Source organism: Sitophilus oryzae, unplaced genomic scaffold, assembly GCF_002938485.1.
Source record: "Sitophilus oryzae breed Bouriz unplaced genomic scaffold, Soryzae_2.0 scaffold_1974_pilon_pilon, whole genome shotgun sequence".
NCBI lineage: Eukaryota > Metazoa > Arthropoda > Insecta > Coleoptera > Curculionidae > Sitophilus > Sitophilus oryzae.
In genome coordinates, this window is record NW_022146695.1 from 1,082,628 (window position 1) to 1,107,664 (window position 25,037).

A 25,037-nucleotide genomic window follows, 5' to 3' on the forward strand; every position below is an offset into this window, starting at 1 on the left:
AAACGAAAAATCCCTGTTATTAGCACCATTGTCAGTCTTCTTGTGTATTTTAGGTTGGTCATTCTTGACCTTAGATGACCTTAACAACCAACTTAACTACTTAACCTCGCTTTTTTGTTTACTATAATAAAATGATCTAAAATATGTGCTAAAATTTTTCCATTAGGCTATATTGCATAAGATAAGTGTTATTTTACACAATGTTAATCTAAATGATTAACTGATATTGAAACCATTCACTTCATTTAGCGGGAATCAGTTCTCACTTGACTTGCCGTGATTTCAGTTCGCAAATAAAGTGATTTTTTAATAAAATGAAGTTCAGAAAGGTGACCCACGTAATTTTTGATATGGATGGGACTATTTTAGGTAGGAATAAATTTAATTTATTAAAATGAAATTATTAATAAAACTTACAACGATTTTATTGCAGAAACTGAATCAATATATCAAAGAATATTGGGCGGAATTGCAAATGATTGGGGCCAGGAATATTCACATGAAATACAGCTCAAGATTTTGGGCACTCCAGAGCAGGATACAGCAAAAATATTTCTGAAAGAGCTTCAAATTCCTTTATCAACAGAAGAATTCTTGGATGTTTATCATAAACGAATGCATGAAGAGTTGCAGCATCCCACATTTATGCCAGGTAAGAGCTAATAAATAATAAGTAAGTAATATAATAATGCTAAGCATTTTAGGTGCTGAAAAACTGATAAGACATTTGTCGAAACATAAAGTGCCCATCGCTATTGCTACATCAGCATCCAAATTTTCCTATGAGTTGAAAGTAAAAAATCATCAAGAAGTCTTTCAATTATTTCATCATGTTGTATGTGGTACGTCTGATCCTGAAGTCAAAAATGGCAAACCAGCGCCAGATATATTTTTAATATGTGCATCGAGATTTCCTGATAAGCCCAACCCTAATGATATTCTGGTATTGGAAGATGCTCCAAATGGTATTAAAGGTGCCTCAGCTGCTGGCATGTTGAGTGTTTTAATACCTGAACGAGGTCTAGCTGAGGAACACAGAAAACAAGCAGATTTAGTATTAAATTCTTTAGAGGAATTTCAACCAGAATTATTTGGTTTACCACCATTTGATGATTGAATCTTCTTTTAAATTAATATATTTATTTTTAGTTAATTTAATAAATATAAATTATTATGAATATATAAATACGCACTTAAATTAATTAATTTGTGATGAAATCTAGTGAATGAAGAAATATTTATTAATGTTGTTACTATTCAAGTAATTGTATTAAAAAAAACAAATTTGATATTAATAAATTATGTTTCAAGTTAATTAACCACTCTTAACATTATTGCAGATCATGTTTTTGTATAAAAACGTTAATAAAAGTTTTTGACGCAGCGGATAATGGATACGACCATATCGATATATTTAAAAAAAACATCCCTACTATCGACAGAGCTATCGAGTTGTTGGCTTGCGGCCTAGGGAATTTTTCTTTATTAGGGACTTTTAAGTTTTATTGATTTTTGCGCCACCTATCGCAACGCTTTCGAAGCAACAAATGTCATTGACTCGGCTTATCGGCGCCATTTTGTATTCTATTTCGTTGCGCTTCACATAGTGGGTGGTTTTCTATTTCGCATCTGTTTTAAATCTGTTTATACGCTAAAATCAGGGTAAGTTTTTTGCAATTTAATATTGCGGTTTTATAAAATAGTTATTATTGTGATCTAGAAAGATGAGCGAAGACGGAGAAAGATCCAAAGATCGTTCTCGCCGGGGGGACAGACAAAGCCGGTTTGCCGAAAACTCGAGGGACCGCAGCGTGGACAGAGGCCGAGATCGTGGAGGCTCCAATAAATCATCTGTAAACAGAGTGTATGTATCAAATATACCTTATGAATACCGCTGGCAAGATATGAAAGATCTTTTCCGTGATCAAGTTGGTGACGTATCGTTTGTTGAAATGTTTGTCGATGATCATGATAAGCCTAGGGGTTGTGGTATTGTCGAATTTTCTGATCCTTCTTCTGTTAAGAAATGTCTTGAGGTTATGCAGCGGTACGAGGTCAAGGGCCGTAAACTTGTCATTAAAGAGGACAGTGGCAACATGAGGGACAAGCAAGGCAATGTCATCGGAGGCAAGAGGTCTCGTAATGAGGACAGGTACAGGGAGGATAGAGAGAAGAACCGCGGTAGCGGCGGGTTAGGAAATGCTCTTCGTCAGGATGATGGCAAGTGGGGCAATACTTATGGTCTAAGTCCACATTTTCTTGAATCCCTGTTTATTGACGCTCCTCTCGTTAACAGGGTTTTTGTTGCTAATGTAAGTATCTACAATTTTATTTATAAACTTCTGTCAGTAGTGTTCTTGGATGCCGATTATGTATTTTTTTTTATTATAATTGGTTGATAATATCCTTAGACTAATTATTAAAGGGGACTTGGTCGAACTTGGGATTATATTTTTTGTTGTTTTTTTGAAGAAAGACCACAATTTTTTTGGATATTTTGCTTGACTTTCCTGTTTTATGACACCAAAAAAGATAGACTTTGGGAAACTAAGCAAAAATAGATTTGGCTTCATTAAATCCTACAGTTCTTGCTATTTGGAAGGATTGTTGACTGATGCTCTTTGTGTTTTTATGGAACCTTGATTTAAGATTTATTTATATCTTTGTTATACACTAATTATGGATCCCCTTTATTATTAGTCTAAGAATTTGCTAACTTCATCTGGGACATGTTTATTTTTCAAAAAAGATTAAAGGAAATAGAAAGCCATGAGTATTGAAATGATCTTTCAGATTACTATGTTCTTGAAAAAGTGGGGCCTTGAAATTTCTCGTTGGTATATAATATTTAAATTGAAATAAGTGAAAGATCTAGAGGTTTTGTTGTTTAATATGACTTAATATCTAAATTGTAAAAAAAAAGAAAAATTGGGAAGGAAAACCAGTGCCATTACTGTTGTATCTTTTTTCCAAATAAACTTGAGGCCTTCATTATCAAAATATACAGGTGAAATAAAATTTACAGAATGAAGTAAAAGGACTAAGATTTTTTTCTGGTTTTTTACACTCGCAGTGCTTTAGTATGCTGGGTTTCTAATCAAACGGCGTTAAATCATAATTTATAGGTTACAGTGTGGTAGATTACATTGCAATGTATCAATTTTTTTTTGGATCAGTGAACCTGCGGCTGTCTTGCAATAATAAATGGATGATGAAATTGTTGAAACTTGAAGAAGGAAAGGTTTTTACAATCACAGAATTTTAGTGAGCGTGATTTCCATAATAAATTGTTTTTTTCTTGGTTCTCACTCATAGGTGTTATTACATGTATTTCAAATGACATGATTTTTCACAACTGAATTTGAAGCGTTTTTGCTATGAAAAGCAGATGATATTGTTAAAACTTCCAAAACTAAGTTAAAGGAAAAGTCAACTTAATAGTATATTATCACAGAAAGTATTAGTTTTTGTCCATTGCAGTTAGTTGTTTTTCCTGATTGTCAACATTACCAGATTTTTAGTGAAGGAAAACCTGCCAAATAAAAAGTTAGGAGTTACAGTAATGTTGTCCACTTCATATATTTTTTCCACAAGTAGACTTGAAGCCATCTTTTGATATTAAACAGGTGGAATAAGATTTACTTAATGAAGTAAAAGTACTAGTCAATCTAATAGTATTTTAGTGACATATTTAGGGGGTTCATCATAATAGATTTATTTCCTGGTTGTTAACACTCACAGCGCTTTAAGATGTTGGTTCTAATGAAGAGACGTTAAATCAATATGGATTACAATGTTGTAAATACCATTGTACAGATTTTTTTGAATAAGTAAACCCATAAACTGATGAAATTGTTAAAACGTACAGAACGAATTGAAGGAAGGTGTTTACTATCATAGAATTCTAGTAAGTGGGTTTGTCCATTATAGAGTATTTTTTCTTGGTTGTCAACACTCAGGTGTTCGTGTAGTTCAGCTGTAATGGTATTCACAATTGAAGCGTTTTTGCCATGACCAACAGATGATGTTAAAATTTGAGAACTTAAGAGAAACTAAAAGTCAAACTAATAATATACTATCACAAAATTTAATAGGTTTTTTTCTTGGTTGTCAACATTAGCAGTTTTTTAGTGAAGGAAAACCTGCCAAATATAAAGTTAGGGATTGCAGTAATGTTGGTCACAGCATTTTTTTTTCACAATTAAACTTGAGGTCTTTTTTTGATAATAAGCAGGTGGAAAAAATTACCGAGTGAAGTAAAAGGATTAGGCAGTCAAATAGTACTTTAGCATCATGTTTAGGATGTTCAGCAATAATAAAAACAATTTTGGTTAACATTTTCGCACTTTACACTAGGTTTAGTGAAAAGGCGTTGAACCAGAATCTATGGGTTACAATGTTGTAGAGGCATTATGCATATTATTTTTTTTTTCGGTCAGGTGAATTTGAGGCTTTCTTGCGATACCACACAGATAAAATTATTAAAGTTCAAAGAATGAAGTTGAAGGAAAAGTTTTTACTGTCAGAATTTTAGTGAGTGGGTTTGTCCAAAACAAATTGTGTTTCTGGGTCGTCAACACTCACAGGCATTATTAGTACATATAGCTCAATTGAAACGATTTTTCACACCTGAACTTGATGCCTCTCTGCTATGATAGACAGATGATATTGTAAAACCTCGCAGAACTAGGAAAAAGGAAAGTTTAACATTATACTCTCACATGCTTCCATAATAAATTGGTTTTTCTTGGTTGTTGCAATTCTTTAGTGCATGAAAACGTACAAAATTACAGTAATGTTTACCGCATTTTTCTCTACAACTAAATTTGAGGCTTTTTTTTTATAATAGGCAGGAGTAAAATTTTCGGAATGCAGTATAGGATTAAGCAATCTGTATTTTATCAATTTTATGGGGTTCTTCAATAATAGTTTTTTTTTTCTTGTTGTCAACACAAGTCTAGTAAAAAGGCGACAATCAAAATTTATGAATTACAGCCTAATACAAAGTTGATACCGTTTGATTTTATCGGCTCAGTAGATTGGTTTTATTATTGTCTATTTTTTGTTTATTCTCCCTGTCTCTCTGCTTTGTAACACTACCCTTTTCCCCAATTACAAGTTTCTACATCAGTGTAACTTCTAGCTGGAATACAACGTCGACAAAAAGAAGTTGAAAGAAGTGTTTCGTCTAGCTGGTAGAGTCATCAGGGTTGATCTCCCTGTAGATAAAGAAGGAAGAAGTCGCGGTTTTGCCGTGGTAGAATTTGATCACCCAGTGGAAGCTGTCCAAGCCATTTCCATGTTCCACAATCAGGTAAGCATAAGCATTCGCCTAATTTCAACCTCAGCTTTTTTTTTAAAGAATATACAGGGTGCTGTGTGCAAATTCACAGCCAACTATCAGGGTGACTCCTCATAGAAAGCACGAAAAAAGTTCCTATAAACATTGGAAATGAATAGTATATAATATAATGTCTCATTTAATGAGAAATTTGGCCGTTCATTTTTTAAACACTTGTATATTTTTAGAAAGACTTTTCTTAATTTCAATTGAAAATAAGCTCAGTTTTTACTGGAGAATTTTATTTTTATAAAAAAAAAACAATTTTAATTGCTTTGAAGGATCATAATCATGATCATGTACCGGGTGTCCCACTAAGAATAGCTCTCGGCTGTATCTCGAAATGTATTAGTCGTAGAGCTTGCGGAAAAAAATATTTATAACTAAATAGAGCATGAGAAATTGCTGAAAATTATTTTCAAGTTTGTAGAGTGACCGCTAGAGAGCGCAACTGCTATTAAAAATATGAAAAAGGAGTTTTACACAATTTTGCCTAGATAACGGATACTATATATAATAGATTCATAATATTTAGAAAATTTTGCATATTTTTTGTTAGAACCATTTTCCCCTATCTTCCAAAATAAAGTGGTGGGGGAAGGTTAGATCTGTTTCTATTTAAACATTAATAACTCCGGACTGGATGAACGGAATCTGACAAACGGGGGCTCGTTTAAAAGAGCGTTTCTTACTCTATATCATAACGTTTAAACAATAAAATTGTGTAAAAACTTCTTTTTCTTATTTTTAATAGCAATTGCGCCCTCTAGCGGTCCCTCTACAACCTTGAAAATAATTTCCAGCAATTTCTCATGCTCTCTTTAGTTATAAATATTTTTTTTCCGCAAGCTCTACGACTAATACTTTCCGACATACAGCCGAGAGCTATTCTTAATTACATGAGAATACCAAACTTCTTAATTTCTTTAAGGTGTTAAATGACCGATCCATGACAGTTCGCATGGATAGGGCGAACGAAAGCTTGAAACTACCGGAAGGTTTGAAGGCCGTAGGTATGGGTTTGGGCCAAAACGGCGAACCACTCCGCAACGTCGCTCACAACTTGCCCAACAGCGGCAACGCAGCCCAGGCTGGTTCGGGGATTTTGGGAGCTGTACCCAACAACCCCCTCTCGGTATTGTTAAAAACTGTATCATACGATCTAGGAAAAAAACGGCGTCGAAATAACCTTCGAAATAACGACATATGGAAGGCAACCGTGACACCGTTTTTTTTTTCACGATCGTGTGTGTATTTTAGCATTGTAGAACACTTTTATTTATTGGATTTTTTCAGGTGGCGAGCGCATTGAGTGGATTGAGTAATGTGCAAGCTTTGAGCAGTTTAAACGCCGCTAATTTGACAGGTCTGACGTCGAACTTTCTTCAGAACGGCTTAGGGGGAACCACCGACCTACAGTCGTTAATGAACACGAATGGTGGTATTTTGTCGGCGGCTGCGCAAACGCAACAGCAGATTTCCGCTTTACAAAACGGTAAGTAAAGCGGTTTCTTTTGAATAAAATAAAAATATTAAGGAAGGAACATATTAAATTCTGGTTAATCAGTGCCATTATTTCATTTGAAACTAAAAACTAAAAATATAATGTAGGGTGTACTCAATAATTTGTTGGTTTTGTTTTATATAACTTTAAATAAAAAGTTCAGAACAGCACAAATCCATAAAGTTCAAATTTCAAATCAAGTTCGAATGTGTCAGTCAGTTGAAAGGTCAAACAGAACTGTCAAGGATGGGGCTTGTGATGTCGATTCAGTATTTTATGCTTGAATGCATCATTACATTCCTTTCTTAATCTTTTTATTCGAAAGTTTTCCTAAAGTAGGTATTTTGTGGGGATATGCGTCTTTGAAACAATGTTGTTTGTTTCAGCCTGGAAGCGTTAGATTTACCTATAATAGAAAATACAAGAAAGTCTTTATTTTTGAACAAGTTTTATTTGAAGACGATGTTCGTTTCTGACATGAAAATTTATTTTTTTGTGTATTGTGGTGAATTTTCATAATGTAACAATATGTTTTTACAATATATAAGTAGAGTACTGTAATGAATTTTATATATTTTATTAATTATTTAATTATCTTTTTTAATTCCCTCACAATATATTTGTATCTGAAATTTAAAAAAACGATTTGAAATTAAAATTGAAATAATAGGTTTTATTTTTAATAGCAGTTTTATAATATGTTTGGAGGTATTAATAAAAAAACAAATTTATAGCAGCTTCCAGTAACTTGGGGGGTGGCGCTGGATTAAACCTTAATGCTGGAACCGGTACTGGATCGACACAGAGCGCTTTTGGAAGGGCAAGCGATACATACAACCCCAATGCTCCAGTGACGTACCCTACGAATTACGGCAGTAGCGGAAGGTAAGTTCAATATCAACTCAATTATTTGGTTAAAAAAATTGTGTCATCATTACTTTGTCACTTGATAAGTAACGCCTGTTCAGCGAGTAAGTTTGGAAATGACAGACAACTGTCGCTGTTATGTATTTTCTTGTTGGACAGACTTCCTCAATTTTATCATTGTCCTAGATCATATATACTTCGTGGATAAGTAAATCACTATGGAAACTGTCGCCAACATATCAACGACTTTCATTTATCTTCTTTTTTTTGTTGCATACTCGGTGCTTCAACTCTATCTATCTTTGTCGAGAACCTATTGTCCACGCGCCAAATTTTAACATTAATTTTAAAAATTCAATTCGTAAAATGCTTATATTTGAACAATAAATTGAATGTTTACTGCCACAAAAATTAAATTATATAAAAAATACATTAGCCACTCCGTACGAATATCAATATTCTCAGGAAATCTAACCAGAAAGTATGCACGTGGCTTAATATAAATAAAAGAACAACTGAATACTTTACTTACCTATGAAAAGAATTTGGTGACCTTCATATTAGAACTTTCACACACTAAACACTTTCTAGTCATTTTTACGAGTATTTAGAAAGTCCAACCAAAAAAAATAGAAATATAGTTCCACAAACTTAAAATTAACTCTTCACTGAACACACTTGCATCCTTGGCTATATAAAAGCAGTAGATAAAGAGTAATATATACAATTTTTGAATAAAAAACGCATAAAACAAGCGTCGTTGCACACACAAAACATCCCCCTTTAGAACTTCGTCTGTCATTGTTAAGAAATGAAAGTAAATAATAAAGCGCCTCTCGTGTTTGTTTGCACTCAAAAAATTTCAATTAATGCCTGTATATATTTTTAATATATTTTTTAAATTTACATTTTTTTAATTGAAAAGTAATATATTACATTTAAATGGAATATATTACATAACAATTATATCAATTACAGGACTACAAGCTTGTTTTCTAACATTTTTTAAATAAAACGAATTATAAAATTTCAATGTAGTATGTATATTTGTCGTAGGTATGAAAAAAGTAAAATATAAAATGGACAAACGCTTACTTACATTGCAATAAAACTTTCACTTTTAGTTTTCCAATCCAAACGCAATATTTGTATTTCACAAATAAAAATATCCGACAACACTAAAATCACTGAAACTTCTGCGGCTGACAAAGAAAACTGAAAAATATAACGGCACTTTTTGTTTTGGACCTGCATATCAACATTACGCTGTACTATTATGTGTTTGTTGTTGAAATAATATAAAATGTCTAATTATAACTTGTAAATTTTAATATTTTAACATGATTTTAACTACTTTTGACAATAACTAACTTTTTATCAAGATGACATTTTAGACGGCAACTGACATATATGTCATAATATTTGAATCTTAAATATGTATGTAATGTAATTTAAATTACTATGATGCAACTTTATACTAAGAAAACATTTATACATTCACAAAATACAACAAAATCTAATAATATAGTTTGAAAACAATGAATAGTGAATTAAAATTGAAAAAGTTAAGCGCGACCCCTTGTGTCAAAATTAGATCCGGTGGCGCCTCTAGTGTTTGTTCGGGCGGTTGGTCTTTTTACTCCCGCTTATGGCCATTAAAGAAAAAGTTCTAAAGGTTACACAATGGAAATAATATTATGACATATGATTATGACAATATATGATGACAATGAAAAGTTGGTTTCCATAACAATGTATAATTTGTACTTTCTAAACCGTATAAAATTGTGATTATTTTGGAAATACGTGCAACTTTAATGCGCATGGGCGTAAACTAAGGCCCTCGAGAAAGACAAACCTATTGAGCGTTTCATAAGCGCAATAAAGAAGGTTTGAAAATGGCATGTTGTGATGTTGGAGACATATTTTTTAATGCTAAACTTATGGCGTTGATTTATCCACGTAAGTATATATGATCTAGGATCATTGTTGACTACATTGAAAGTGGAAGATTTAAAAACAAATAGGAGTAACTCAACACTTGCTTGCATCTTGCATTCCTGTACAGTACTTAACACATTTAAAATAAAAATAAAGTATCTCTAACGAGACAGGGAAGATTTAGACAGATGACATCCAAAAAATGACAGAAAATACAACTTAACCTGTGAATTAAAAAAATAGACCGCTCTCACTGTCATGGAATGTTATAAAATTGATTTTGGGTCCAGCATTTTAAATATTCTACAAACAAATAATTTGCAATTACGATGTGTACATTAAATTAATATTCTAATACACAGAATTAATTGTTGTCATTTCCAAACTGTCATGTTGTTAGCATCTTCTACACCCGATATTAATTTAATAAAAATTACATTGAAACAATATTTTTACTAAATTACACAATAAACAATATTTACTAAAAACTCAACATAATTCAAATCATTGAAGTGATACTGATTTTAATTAATATAAGATCTGAGTAAAAAATTAACTTGAGAGATAATTGAGAAATAATAGAATGAAACACAATATCCATTTCAATTGACTGTTACTAATGTATTACTATTTAACAAAAAGCTAATGTTTTTATTTTTTCTCTTAAAGGGGCAATAGTTATCAGCAAAGCAGTTTCGGAACAACAAACAATCTGATGAAGTCCAATTCTGACAGCAAGAGTTTTTCAAGAAAGATATTAATCTCTAATGTAAGTTAAATTTGACTGAAAACAAATGAATCTATTAAATTTCTGAAGTATTTATCAAATTTAATTTGAACTGTATCTGGCTTATTTATTACACTGATATTTGCCAATTTTTTCTATTTAAAAAGAAATATTGGGCTATGCTAAAACTTTATGCTTTGTTGTTATTTTTGGATTAACTTTGTTTCAATGTAAATCTTAAGGGATTTTTTTTTCAAAATGCCCAAAAGATTTTTTTTTTCAAATGTCTTTTATATTATATCAAATTTATACATAATATTATGTAGATATAAACTCTCTTGTCATAATATAACCTCACTTTTTACATGTTTAAAAGTAATTTTTGTAAGTTGTCAATGACAGTTGTCGAAAAATATATGTCAAACATTATTTTATTTGTTATTGGATATGCTGAATAGACCACTTCACTAATTTCTAATTTCAATGAATTTCGGTAGCTACATATGAGTAAAAAACACGGCACTCAAATTTTTTCTTAAAAAAATATAATTTTCTGACATAAACGTAAAACAAAATTGAGAAATGCAGCAAGGCTAGGAAACGTACCCGGCTCGAGGCTACCTGTTTTTGGCGTCACTGCTTTGATCGATCGATGGCGGCCGTACGATCGTGCAATTGCCGCATTGTTTTTGCAGACGTGCACGAAGGTGTATTGTTTATTTTCATAAATGATATCAAAAAAAACCTAGGCCTTCTATGTTGCGCACGGCCGAGGTCAGCTTTTATTTTTCTTATTAGCGCCATATTTAAATTTGGCATTTTAAAAATCCTTATTAAAAACGTTTTTAACCATGTATTTCAAAATGCGCCCATAGGAAAAGCAAAAGTGCATTTCGGCCATGCGCAACGTAGTACGCCTATACTTTTTTGGACATAATTTTTAAAATTTCCATATTGCCTTGCCCCTATGTTAAAATTTTGATGACCTTAGTTCCAATAATAAAGAAAATATGGTGGTGTTTAGAAAATGCACATTTTTTTTTGCTCCCTGTATTTACGTAACGGTATATGAATATTAAATAAAATAGACCTAGATTATTTTTGGACACACACAAAAAGGCAACTTTTCTTCTATTTAACCGATCTTGTAACTTTAATGGTCTTCAAGATCCCCATGTAGGTACCTCATTTTAAAATGGACACCCTGTATACGTGTGCGAATTTTCAGGTCAATACAATTAAAATTTAAGATTTGGCTCCTTCTCCTTAATTCGGCCCTGTACCAGATCAACAATATGATAATTTTACATTGTCATAAGTTACATGCAAATTTTCAGTTTAATATGATAATTAAAATTTGGCCCCCTCCTCCTAAATACGGCCTCTGACAGCTCAAAAACTCAATAATTTTGTATTGTTAAAAACCAAGTGTTGTTTGTTGTAGCTTTTAAGTAAACCCGTCCTCCATCTCACTAAGTAGCTTTGTTTTTAAACTAGTAATAAACTCCAAATATGTCACAATAAACCAAATTTAATATACAAACTACATCCGAGCACAACGCGATATATGTCGTATTCTAGCTGGTTCTGTTAGAAATTCCACAGCGTGCAAACAGCACCGTTTACTCGCGCGGAAATACCGATCGAAGCAGTGACGTAGGTGAGCGTTTAGCGGCTTAAGACGATTACCATAATTTCGCACGGATTTTTTAGGCATAAGCCTTTTACGGAATGTTATGAAACTTTGCATACTGAGTTTTAATGTCATGATGAATGATTTTATGAGAAGTAGGCACGCTTTAATTTTTTTGTGAACATTTCTATTGTCAGAAAACATACTCAAAATTTATTTTGCTATATTGAATCTATAGACTACCAAGTCTGACGTCACGTTAGAGGGCGGAGCTTAAACACCTTTCCAAATAAAGCCGTAAATACAAGTTATGTAAATCATTTTTCTCTTTCTTTTTAGCTCCCACCTTCGGCATCCTTTAAACTCCTTCAGGAGAAACTAAATGAATTTGGCGAGGTTTCCTACTGGGAGGAGAAGGGTGCTGGCAGTTTCCTCATTGTATATGGAAACGAATGGCAGGCAGAGAGAGCTATCAAAAACCTGGACAAAGCAAGAATAGACGGTAGATATATCGAAGCGAGAACATATTATTAGATGTAAGGTTAGTTTTTAAACGTTCGGTGGGTCTACTTGGAAACAAATGTTCGTTTTTGTTTAATGGCAAAGTCGTATTTTTTTTGTAGACACATTGTTTACATATTGTAAGTTTTTGGTTTTAAGAAAACTTGGTTTGATTTTCGTAGGCGGTGTCTCACTATATATTAGTATTTATGTCATTTTATATAATTAACCAGTCAACAAATGTTGTGAATATTTAATTGTATTTAGAAATAAATAAATACTTTGAGATTTTATTTTATTTATTTTTTATTTCACTGTAGCCCATAAATTAAATACAATACAGTACGGCTATTCGTTCTGTACCTACGGGGTATCCGTGAGAGGGGAAACGATAATAGAGAACAACGGCACAGACTACAAACAGGTAAACGTTTACGTACGCACGCGCATTTCTTATATTTTTACATGTAAAGATGCTTTACGTCTACGTATAGGTGTCAGCAGCGGCGGCCGACTCGGCAGTTGTTCTCTATTCTCTCATGTTTTTCGTAAAAAAATAGACGACACGTCCCATCAATAAAAATTCGACAAATTTGCAAGTAGCCAATAAAATGAGTGGGCGGAACGATTTGCGGTGACATGCTTGTCAAGTCGACGTATAAATTATATTGTTTATTTGAATGTTTTTTGGCCGCATTCCTTTCATAGCCACAGATCCAGTAGACGTACTTTATATAAAATGACATAGCAAGCGGGGTACCAAGTATCATTATAGTTAAATGGCCAGACAAAGTCCAAACATACCTACTTGAAATTAAAAGTTCGGAACGCGCTTAAATGCTAATTTCGTAACATGCTTAATGTTTTCAAAATACATTATAAATCTGATCTCAGACACATTAAAACGCGTATTAAATAAATGATTATGAAAAATTGAACGACCTCACCAAACAACTCGAACAGGACAGAATGAAATAAAAGTCAATGCTAATTTTAATTTAGTATATTTCAATCATAACAAAATTTATGTAACTATCGTTATAACATATATTCAACACTCAAAAAAAATCACACTCCATAGTAAATACTATATTTTTTTTAACGGCAGATTTCTGCATCTATTTCAAAGGGAGAACTAAAGTATAATGGCGCTTCGATTGACACTAAACGTATATCCTAATTAACAGAAAGCGTTTGACTACGAAGATATAAGGTTGATAACTTAAATAAGGTAAAGTCAGTACGATTCTTCGTGATTGTTAATTAATAATTTACTAGAACGGAAAATCATGCCTTAACTAAGATAATGTTTTACTTAAATGAGACCAAACTAGTTATTTCTTATTTTCCTAGAAAGTGAAAAGTCTCAATGGAAGAAAAAATTGCTTTTTTCAAAGATCTTTTGTACAGTATGAAGTTTAAGGCCTCAAATAATTTCAACTTTATATTGAATAAACTGTTAAAAATAATTTGTATTTAACAATAACAAACTTTATTAGAATTCAAATGAAATAGAAAATATTAGAAAAAAATACAGATTTTTATTTAGTCTGTACAAATATCTTTAAGCAATTTCTTCTTTCTGTGACGGTAACAGTAAAGGGTAACGCACATATGTCAGTCAAAATGAGCAGAAAAATATATTTACATGCATTTTATACCGTGTGTCAACTAAAGACATACGTGCGTTAATTTTAATATTTTTTGTACCTATTAGTATCAATTTCGAGACAAATCTCATCAATATTTCGTAGCATAAAAGACGGAAAAATAGATTTTTATGCACGTGAGTGTACTAGTAATTTTAGTTTCTTAAAAGTATTTATATCACATATTTGTTCGTTAAAAATGCTCTCGGAAGTGAACTCGCCTTCCAAAAATAAAATTACACCTAGAGAATAACACAGATTTGCGGTGTTTCCGTTAACTCTAATTTTTTTATCTTATCTTTGTAATGTTTTAACTTTAACAGAGTTTAAGACGTCAACGGTCACACCCATGACTAAAAATTTACCTAATTTGAACATTTTCTTTACTCCAATTACAACAATTTGCCTATTCTTTTCGTTATATTTATCTAGAACAGTCTATTTCTGTATTTTTTCACATTCAACAATCATCAGTTGGACAAAAAATTGCACAATACAATATTGCAATTTTATGTCAGAAGGATATAACGATAAACCAACTTCTAAATCTCGAAAAAAGAAAGAAAATAGACTAATAGACTACAGTAATGTTGTTTTTACTAGTTCCACACCAGTTTGGGGGACTAATCGCATGCGCAGTCTATAATCAAGCATTTGTGGTTTTGTCATCATATGTGTGAGTGCCAAAAAGTTCCAAACAGAGCTGCAACAAGTCAGTTTTAAAAAGACTCAAAATGATTTAAGTCTTAAGTCAATTTTAATATAAAGTTCAAATGACTTAAGTCTTTCAAGTCAACTCATTTTTGTAAAGACTTAAATCTCATAAAAGACAAATCTTTTAAAGTTTTAAATTTTTTGTAAAATGACTTAAGTCGTTAAAAAAACATTTAAATCTTTTTTACTGACTTAAAAATTTCTAACTGACTTTTCTAAACAGACTTTAGTCATTAAAAAATGTAATCTTCTAAAAGATTTAAGTCTTTTGTAAAAGATTTAAGTCATTAAAAAAAGATTTAAATCTTTTATAAAGACTTAAATCTTTTCCAAAAAACTTCTAATGACAAATCTTTTTTTTATTTCGGAGTAAAGACTTAAGTTACGTCATTTTGAAAATGACTTCAACTTTAAGTTCTTAAGTCAGCTTTCGAAATGTGACTTAAAATCAAATGAGTAGTTCTTTTCCAAAAAACTTCTAATGACAAATCTTTTTTTTATTTCGGAGTAAAGACTTAAGTTAAACGTCATTTTGAAAATGACTTCAACTTTAAGTTCTTAAGTCAGCTTTCGAAATGTGACTTAAAATCAAATGATTTATGTCATTAAACTGATTTAAGTAAAAAAAAGTCTTAAGTTTGCAACTCTAGTTCCAAATAAATATGGTAAAAATATCGAGTTGTTGAAAAATTTATATGAAATCATTATTGACCAATTACTAAAAAATTCAAGCAAGCTTTGGGAGAAGGTGACAACAGGGACAATTTTAGGGATTTTCAATAGTTAGTTGTGTGTAGTAAAAACCTAACCTAACCTAACAACAAAAACGAATAAAGGTCAATCTGGGAATTAATAAAATCGAAACACTATAAATTATAAATTTCGGAACGTACTTGAAATTTTCTTAACAATATGAAATGATTAAGACACACCCTCAAACAGATATTAGACAAATAACGATGGCGTCATTGAACGATCGTTGTACAAATTACAGACTATGACTGCACATGCGCTCTGAATTAGTCCTAAACTGTTTCAGTACTAGAACACACCCATAAACAAAGCTAGTACGTAACAACCAACTCTCTTCCTGAAATATATCGATTTACTTATAAAATACCTTGTACATCAATATGTTAGACATTCAGTATATTTTCTTCTTTTCGCTGGATTACCGTGCTACGATTCCAAGACACTTTTTAGTACCGTATAAATAAATTAAAATAGATCACTTCTGTCAGTCAGTCATCTCTTCTAACACATACCGATCCGATCATTAGAAGATAAAAAAATCATTAAGACACAAAGAATAATCGTTTCTATCATTCTCCCTCTGTCAATGCATCTGTATGAATGACTCCAGCACGCGAGGCACTACCCCTTTGTAGGGGATACGGAACTGTTTGATAACTCTGGCCGCCGCGCACTTCAGACTGCTGTACTTCGTGACGTCGACGAGTTCGTGAGGCTGCTGGTTTTTGAGGAGGTTGAGGAAGGTGCCGCCCGAGTGGTTGGTCTGGTCGAGGTGAGCGCCGCCCTCCAGCAGATGGCGCGCCACTCGCGGCGGGCAGGGATTGGCCATGGCCGCTACGTGCAGAGGTGTGTTGCCGTCGTCATCTCGGACGGTGGGGTCGGCGCCTACCGTGAGGAGGGATTTGATGAGGTGGCAGGAAGGAAAACCGCATACTGGATACCTAGAACAAACAAAAATAATCATACAGGGTGGTCCGAATTGTAGTCGAAAATCTTCGTTAGTATAGTTCTTATAGTCTATAAAATGAATAACTTTGAATTTTGACAGTTATTTTTTACCAATATGGCAAATATAAAATCCCTCTGTCAATAAAGTTACTGATATTCTTTAAATTGAGTGACTGAACGAATCAGATAGGTAACTCTTTTTACTTTCGTGAAATAGAAAAGGAAAATTGTAAAACAAGTCATAATTCTGCCTCTTCTTGCAAAAATCAACACGAAATGGCATAATTGTCAAAAGTCAAATGTCATCAGCTTTTGACATTTCTAAATATCAGACCAATGTCGTCTTTAATAGAACAGCCTCGGACCGAGATTTATGACGTCACGCTAGTTAGATACTACGGATTAATAAATATGTTGTAGAATACATGGAAAACATAATTATTCCTTGTGTTTTTGGTTTGTAATTTAAAAATGATATAGTTTACATGAAATATACTAATATACAGTTAATAAATACAATATATTATACACCTATTTATAGTCATAAATACTTTGGCAAATAAACTATGAAACATACAAATGCAGCAAATGTTTTACAATATACAAATAATGAATAGGTACATAAGATATTGGGTAAAATGTAAAATATATTTTAAATTTTGGTTTGAAAATCGATTTAATTTAACAAAAAAACATTCAATATCTACTAATAGTGATGTATTATTATTTGCATTCACAAAATTTATATGTATATTTTGCAAGTATCAATGTTGGAAAAATTATATTTGCAAATAATACAATATCATAGAAAAAAAGGCGTCAGCGATGGCTATGAAATAAAGATCGCTGTCACTTTATATGTAAAATTATTCTAAAATTTTTGATTTTCTTGGGATTTAGGTTCGGGAAAAACTCTGATTAAGTTTTCATTTGGTTTTTCATTATTTTTGTTGGTTTAAAATGAAAAAAAATCATATGACAGCACTGATTATAATGTTAGCCGAAACGTTTTTTTTAAACCAAAAATTTCAAAACCAAAAAAAAAATAATGAAAACCTAATTGAAAACTTAATCAGCGTTTTTATTTATTAACTGTATACAGGGTGGTCCGAACTGTATTCCGGAAACTTCGGCAGCATATTCTGCAGATGTAAATAAGCAAAAAAAGTTCGTATAAATGTATGTCTTAAAATGCTATTTTTTCGCAGAAAAAATTATGATTAGTTTAAGAAAATAAAAATTTATTCTTTCAATCAAATAGCTATACTCAACGTGTACTTATTTTTGTCAATAATGACATGTATTGACTATTTCCATTCTAAATATCTTGAGAACGGTTGCTCCTAGCGATTTTTACCAAGGGACATTTTTTACGTAAAAAGTCATGGAAATGTATATTATTTCAGTCAGTAGTTTTATACCGGTACGGACGAAAAGTTATTACTTTTCAAAACAGTTAAAACACATGTAGGTGGCGCCCCCTACAAGTAGGAGTCAATTTGACCAATCAAAATCGAAAATTTCTTGTGTCACAAAACTATTAATAAATTATTGAGAAATATTGACGTTACTTCAGAAATTATTTGGAAAAAATCGAAATAAAAATGAAATTTCTACACCCTGTATCTCCGAAACTAATCATTTTAATTTAATAAAGTAAAAAAATACCGAGGGTGCCATTTAAAAATCAAAAGTTGTAGTCATTTCCGGTGAAACAGGAAGTGACCAAAAACAATTGAATACGTCAATCAATCCTAACTTATGTCATATACTAACATACCAAATCTCGTTTTTATCTGAAAAAATAAAAAAGTTATAAGGGTGAGCCCTTTTTCAGACGCACCCGGTATATCTTGAAACAGATGCATGGCCCGGACACTTGAATGATAAGGGTAAAAGTGAAATATGTTTTTAGGTATATGTTGTAAATGACAGGAGCATGATGTCATCACAGTTGTAACTGAAAAGTTTTAATCTCCGATTCTCGATTTTATTTCAAGAAAAAAATAAACATACCTAATTAAAAGAGCAAAATCTCTGCTACACGCCAAATGTAACAGCGTCTGTCCCATTCTAGTCCTAAGGCCTAATTTGTTTAATTCGTAGATTTTGTGGTAGATTTCTTCTTTGGCTTCGTCCGTTGTTGATTTGTGGCTCAACATTTTCGTCAACAAACAAGCGAGGTGCAAATTGATTACAGTAACCTGTTCAAAGAAACAAAAAGGTTATATAATTTAAATAAAATATTCGTTAAAGAAAACTGGCTGATGTAAAGTTTATTTTTAAAATCGATGTGTATTGTTTCGCGTGCTATTTAAGGTTATCTGAAAATCAGAAATTGTTTATACAATTAAATTTATTTCACAAGAGCTGTAAATTCAATCAACCCTTGTGCATGTGTTAAGCACGCGTCATTCATGGCACTAACAGTCATTGAGATAATGTTTTGATTATTTATCCATATGCGGCAGTTGATATTATGTAAAAAATATATTTATTTCATACAACTCTAAAATCCAAGAAAATAGAAGCAAAACCATTATGTTTATACACTGTTTATATTTACTTAAATATTGGTGATAATTTTAAAATCGTAATAAGGAGCATTAAGCATGATGATAAATATGAACACTAGTGTACAAATTTTTGTAATAAAGAGCAAACCTATGGCTCCGCTAGATTTAGAGGACTCATTAAATAAAAGTTTATTTAAAATGTTTAGTAATGCAAACAAATTAAAATGTAAGGTAAGTATCATGAGATAATGTAGAGATATATGCGATTTATTCATTTGGGTAATTATTATCTTCGTATTTTTTGAAACTGCGACAATTTAACAGTTTTTTTTTAATAAAATTAGCATTACAATAAACAATAATTATATTTTAATTGTAGTAAGGTACATCCTCTCAATCTGACCTGACATTTTAAACAAAATCGATAAAAAAACTAGGACCCTATTGTTTATACGCATTTAATTTCACACATTTTATTTTAGTGTCCATAAAAAAATAATTTTTAGTTAATAAATATTTCACTTTTATTTACATGCTAAAATAACAATTTAAACTGTTCTGACAAAAAGTTAATGCCGCGTTACCACAACGTGATATTATTTTTATTCTCACAGAAAGAAATAGGTAGCGATGGGAACTATCGAATGAATTAGACTATCGAATGGTTAATGAATGAGTGATTTCAACTATCGAATGGTTTTATTCGAATAAAATCATTCATTCATTTGTATACTAAAGCATATGTGACAACCTCGCTGTGCGACTAAATGGTTATCGTTGAGCCACGACTATCGAATGCTTTTGACAAATGAAATTTAGTATTCGTTTGATTTTTGTATGCGTCAGTGCATTATTAGTTCTTCCAAATTTTTATAACTTCGCCGTATAAATACTGTGCTATTTTTGCGTTTATTTAAATAGTAGTTATTTTTTAATTTTATTTATTGACGATTGTGTGCATGTGCAGGTGGTCAAAATTTTTCCCAAAATTTGTGTCGTTTTCCGTAGTTCGATCTTTCAATTATTTAATTTTATATGATATATGGTCTATTTTTTAATGGGAAATTTTGAGAAGTAGAAATTTTTAAGAGAGATGAGATGAACTTAACTAACAGTTAATTTTAAAAATACATATTTGTATTTTAGATGTTTTAATTAATATGAATTAGTTGAACTTAATAATCATATTTAAGTAATGTGGTTAAGTAAATGGTTATCGAACTCAAACTATGGGGTGAGAAAATTAAAATGAAAGTTTTACACGTGTCAATTTAAAAAAAAAATTAACGATGTTTGTATTTTGTTTATGCTAATTCTCTTACATGTAGTTTTTTGCGAAGAAATATTTCATTTATTTATAAAGTAAATGCCAGTAAAAGTAAATATAATTTTTAAATAGTAATATAAAGCACCTAATATAAATAATTTTGATTTCTAATTTTTTATTTATATTTTTCTTCCATTACACTGCATGCTTAGAAAATTAATAAATGTTTATATTTTTTATTTTATTTTTTTTAATTAAAATTTGTTGTTAATATAACAAATTAGTTCTGTAATTATTATTATTTAATAAACCAACGTTGCCACACACAAAAAATTTAGAGACTAAAAAAAAATATTTATATTAAATGATTTTAAATTTTATTGTTAATAGGTATAACAAATTATTACTGTTATTAATATTTATTAAACCAGTCTTTGCTTAAAAACATTAAAACTTATTTTCCTACATCCAAAATAACAAGTATTATTGCAGTGTAACAATAGAATATTAATAAAAAAAAATGCAGAATATATAGACATACTATCCCTAACTAACTAAAGCCAAACAATAATATTCTTTGCTAATATCAACTAATACCAAAATATGGCAACAGCGCCCTTCATAATGTATTTTTTGTGTAAATACTAGCACCTCAATAAAAAAATAATGTGTCCTTATCTATATCTGACTCCGCAAAAAATCAAAGATGCCGGCTTCTTTCATAGCATTGCCACCGACCGCTGTCGGGTTTCTCCTACGTCGCCGGGCGACAACTAAAATTCAGTTAATATTTTATTATAATCGATCCTGACGAATAAATGAATTTCATAAATGAATGAATTTTATAAATGAATGGTTTTTGCTGCCGAATTACTAGAATACAATATTTCAAGGCAGATGACGGATCCAATCGATATTTTTTATTCGAATAGTTTTCAACGAATGTTTTCTTACTAACTATCGAATTATTCGAATGAATTGCAACTATCGAATGTTTCGATAGTATTCATTCGATAGTTCCCATTACTAGAAATAGGTAAACTAGGGGAGTTCTAGATTAGTTCTACAATTTAGATTCTATATTTGTTAATACAACCATGTCGTTTTTATTTACACAGTACAACATTGCTTAATATTATTACAGAAATATTAGCTGAACACAAATTTATAGTATGCAGAAAATTTTATAAGAAAATATGTACCTCATATAGTTTCAATAATAAAAAAAAACAAAGAGATAACTATTCTTTCTGTGACAACTGTCTATGGCCTTAATTTAGAAAAATAAAATTGTATTGGAGGTAGGTTGTTTTGCTAGGGTAAATATTACTTATTTACCAAGCAAGACTCTTTTTTAAATTTTGTTGTGTTTATATAATATGGTAAACTGAAAATATCCTTTAGTGTGTCCTTTACAATGGTTTTTTTTATATCGCTTTAATAAAGTCTTATTATAACTTCTCTATGGCGATTTATCAGGTAATGTCTGTACAACCATCCTTTAATATTACATCATGAAATAGATTGTAGATGTCATTATGGCATTTCCTAAAAATCCTCTGCACTATCAAATAAAATTCAAAACCAAAGAATTACTAAAATTGGTATTTTGCCTTAAATTATATATTGGAAAACAACGAAAATGAATACGAGCGAGCCAATAAAATTGGAACGCGCTCAAGTTATTAATTTCGGAACGTACTTGAAACTTTCTAAACCACATGAACTGATCTCAGACACATCCTAAAACGGATATCAGATAAATAATGATGACGTAACGCTAAACGATCGTTGTATATTGCTTATTAATTATTAAAGTACTTATTAATTATTTATACTTATTTAAATATGACACAAAGTTAAAAAAAAATTACTAAAAACTTACCCTAGTTAAATATGACATATCCTTTTCCTGATTAGGTATCCTGTCCAATACTTGTTTCCCTAAATCGGCCTCCTTAATGGCCTTCCCGAACACCCTGAGTATCTCCTTAACGTCCACGGGGGGCACCAGTCGACCCCTAACAGTGTGTTTGCCCTCCTCCCCCATCATAAAGGAGAACAACTCAGTAAAACTAAACAGGCTGCTCTGCGTCATGGGATTCAGCGTTTCCAACATCCTCTGTTGCATGTCCAAGGCGTAATTCCAGAGTTCGATGCACCTAACAAAGCCAAATATATTGGTTAAGATCTTATATGAATTTTGATCATATCTAATGAAAACTAAAAAACAACTCTGTGCTAGAAAAATTGAATAAACCGAAAAATGAAAATATGCATTCTAAAAAACACTTTTTTTGTAGATAGACAATTTGACAGCTTACCTATCAAATTTTCCCGCGTCTGCGTACACAGCGCCTCTATATCTAATGTAGTAACAAGTGTCAGGATGGGCGGGGCCTAAAATTCGCTCGCGCATCACCAAGGCCTGCATGCGCATCTCGTCTGGATCAGCCATAAGGTCATCCAAGGCTAGAGGATCAGATATTTCCACCACGTAGTCGTAGGCCAGTATTCTATGGGTTCTGGGTTTCATTATAGGTGGACCATCACCACTATACCTACAAGTAGAAAGAACAATAATTAGGTTAGAACTTTTGGTCAGTCGAAAATAAAGGCAGCATAAAAATAATAGGACCACCATATCCAGTCATACTGTTTTTATATTTATTTGCTTACCTCTCTACCATTGCACGTTTCCATAATTCTAATGCACCAATCATGTCCCTCTTTTTATCGACACAAGTGGCTCCTAATAATTCTAAAGCGTCTATTCGTTCTCTTCTAGATACTAACTGAGGCAGTTTAATTAAGTACTCTACGATGTGGTTGTGGCCTGTAACTGCCGCAGCTAACAACGGGGTCATGCCTAGGTAGAAATACAGGGTGTTTCAAAAAACATGTGCAATCTCTCGTGGGGAGATTCCTCACGTAAAAATAAGATTCATTTTTTATACTAACATAGGTCCGAATATGCTTTGTTTTCTAGCTACAGGAGGTTAAAGGCTTCATTTTTATTTATTAAAATTTTCTTCCAAGTGCTTTTAGTGATTCGAATGAAATTTTGAGAGTAAAAGTTACTATAAGTGCTCCATATTTTAATTCTTAAAAAATTTTGAAAGATTCATCAGTGACGTGCATATGGGCTAACTCGAATATTATAAAAAATCGTAAAAAAATAAGACTATAACCCCCCGTAGCTACGAAACAAAGCAGAATCGGACCTAGGTTGATATAAAAAATAAATTTTATTTTTACGTGAGGGATCTCCAAAACGAGAGATGGCCCATATTTTTTGAAAGACCCTGTATAAAATACATCATGATTCGCTAGCTGAAAATACATATTTTTCAAGATCAAAGATCTCCCTATATGAAAAAATATTAGTTCCTCTACTCACCGTACGAATCGACGTCCATCGTTGCGCCGTGCTCGATCAGCATTTTCAAAATTTCTAAACTACCGCTCTCCGCGCAGTCGTGCAGCGCAGTGTTGCCTTTCACGCTTTTCCTATTCACACTGGCCTTCAGACTTAGTAAATACCTAGCTATTTTGATATGTCCTTTGTAACAGGCTATCATTAGGCACGTATGACCGTGTTTATTGGCTACCTGGAATAAAATAATTAATTGTGAATTAAATGGGCAAAATAGGTGGTTTTTTGAAAAGCGCATTATTGTAAATTATTCTAAAAAGTCCCTCGAGAAGATTATTTCCAACTGTAAGAGAAATACATTGGTACGTTAGCCTGAGAAAAGATAACATTTAGTAAAGATCGACCTGTCTAGGAGTGAATCGCTATGGCGATCTTATAAGTCGAAGAGAGAAAAATGCGAAGTGCTTGTTATACAAAGAAACCGCACAAAAGATCAAGTGGTTCTCATAATTTGTAGATAATATAGCAGTTAAAATGGAAAAGCAGAGCTCGGTTAGATTCTGAATTTCGCTCCTTCTCATTTAGAAGTGATTGACTCTTTTGTTTTTGATTATAGTCTTTATGTTTTTTTATCAGCGTTATCACACAGTTATTTGGGACTTATTTAAAGAACGGTAAAGAGAAAATAGACAGTTAAAGCACGGCCAAAGACGTAGACGTAAACGTATCGTTTGACATGTACGCTTGCGCAGTGAGAAATTCACTTGCGTTTACGGATATGTCATACGTATCTTTACGTGCCTTTACGTACGTACAAAACGCAAACGTATCGAGCCGAAGGAGTTTCGATTTTCACCCGAATGATGCGGAATGTACAAATTCACAAACAATTCATTTCTACAACTGGCTAGTAATTAAGTTATTTCATAAATTTTGGGGCCAGTGTCACAGAACTGGGCCTATTTTATTACATTAAATTAGTATGAAAATATTAAGCATCATAATAAACTCATTTTGAAATCTATTTAATTAAATGCTAGTTCTTATAGCCAAAATCCATATGAGGATTCTAAAAGATGGAATCTGATAAATAATCATAAAGCTGTATCTGTTTTCCAATATTTTTTTTATTACGAAGAGTCACTAAGTCGTCATCTGCTGTAAACCTAAGACTCTTTATAGGTTCTTTAGTATTGGAAGAGGTGGAATCCATATTTTGGGCCATATTTATTTAATTAAAACTAATCCCAGCTACTTAAATACCAAATTATCTAATAAAACTAAAGCAATAATTCAAAAC

The 25,037-nt window shown here is 31.8% G+C and overlaps 3 protein-coding genes across 6 annotated transcripts in view; 2 read left to right on the plus strand and 1 right to left on the minus strand.

Moving 5' to 3' along the window:
• Nucleotides 1-80: 80 nt before the first annotated feature.
• Nucleotides 81-1,212, plus strand: LOC115883655 (pseudouridine-5'-phosphatase-like). Its single transcript, XM_030902042.1, has 3 exons — nucleotides 81-369; nucleotides 434-652; nucleotides 705-1,212. Exons 1-3 carry the CDS (start codon nucleotides 315-317, stop codon nucleotides 1,115-1,117), a joined length of 687 nt encoding a protein of 228 aa, XP_030757902.1. The 5' UTR covers nucleotides 81-314; the 3' UTR covers nucleotides 1,118-1,212.
• A 312-nt stretch (nucleotides 1,213-1,524) lies between these two features.
• Nucleotides 1,525-12,807, plus strand: LOC115883640 (myelin expression factor 2). Of its 3 annotated transcripts, none has more exons than XM_030902015.1 (8): nucleotides 1,525-1,662; nucleotides 1,721-2,312; nucleotides 5,144-5,314; nucleotides 6,273-6,476; nucleotides 6,638-6,836; nucleotides 7,580-7,730; nucleotides 10,323-10,422; nucleotides 12,353-12,807. In XM_030902015.1, exons 2-8 carry the CDS (start codon nucleotides 1,725-1,727, stop codon nucleotides 12,545-12,547), a joined length of 1,608 nt encoding a protein of 535 aa, XP_030757875.1. In that variant the 5' UTR covers nucleotides 1,525-1,662; nucleotides 1,721-1,724; the 3' UTR covers nucleotides 12,548-12,807. The 3 variants fall into 3 exon arrangements, with proteins under 3 accessions (XP_030757875.1, XP_030757876.1, XP_030757877.1); XM_030902016.1 differs by having other exon boundaries at nucleotides 7,583-7,730; XM_030902017.1 differs by lacking the exon at nucleotides 10,323-10,422 and having other exon boundaries at nucleotides 12,353-12,520.
• A 3,049-nt stretch (nucleotides 12,808-15,856) lies between these two features.
• The window catches only part of LOC115883632 (protein fem-1 homolog CG6966), a 53,193-nt gene continuing 44,012 nt past the window's right edge, over nucleotides 15,857-25,037 (minus strand). For both annotated transcript variants that reach the window (XM_030902000.1, XM_030902001.1), the window contains exons 4-9: nucleotides 23,762-23,972; nucleotides 23,041-23,230; nucleotides 22,686-22,922; nucleotides 22,247-22,523; nucleotides 18,595-18,782; nucleotides 15,857-16,571 (exon numbers count right to left, since the gene is read on the minus strand). In XM_030902000.1, coding sequence (XP_030757860.1) covers nucleotides 16,214-16,571; nucleotides 18,595-18,782; nucleotides 22,247-22,523; nucleotides 22,686-22,922; nucleotides 23,041-23,230; nucleotides 23,762-23,972 — 1,461 coding nt within the window. In that variant the 3' untranslated portion in view covers nucleotides 15,857-16,213. The remainder of the gene's footprint in view (nucleotides 16,572-18,594; nucleotides 18,783-22,246; nucleotides 22,524-22,685; nucleotides 22,923-23,040; nucleotides 23,231-23,761; nucleotides 23,973-25,037) is intronic.

What these genes read in the sequence shown, in the direction of transcription:
- LOC115883655 (XM_030902042.1), top strand. Translation starts at nt 315, where the DNA reads ATGAAGTTCAGAAAGGTGACCCACGTAATTTTTGATATGGATGGGACT. An exon ending in TATGGATGGGACTATTTTAG is followed by an intron (nt 370 to 433) that starts GTAGGAATAAAT and finishes ATTTTATTGCAG; the next exon opens with AAACTGAATCAATATATCAA. An exon ending in GCATCCCACATTTATGCCAG is followed by an intron (nt 653 to 704) that starts GTAAGAGCTAAT and finishes TAAGCATTTTAG; the next exon opens with GTGCTGAAAAACTGATAAGA.
- LOC115883640 (XM_030902015.1), top strand. Translation starts at nt 1,725, where the DNA reads ATGAGCGAAGACGGAGAAAGATCCAAAGATCGTTCTCGCCGGGGGGAC. An exon ending in TACCCAACAACCCCCTCTCG is followed by an intron (nt 6,477 to 6,637) that starts GTATTGTTAAAA and finishes GGATTTTTTCAG; the next exon opens with GTGGCGAGCGCATTGAGTGG. An exon ending in GAAAGATATTAATCTCTAAT is followed by an intron (nt 10,423 to 12,352) that starts GTAAGTTAAATT and finishes CTTTCTTTTTAG; the next exon opens with CTCCCACCTTCGGCATCCTT.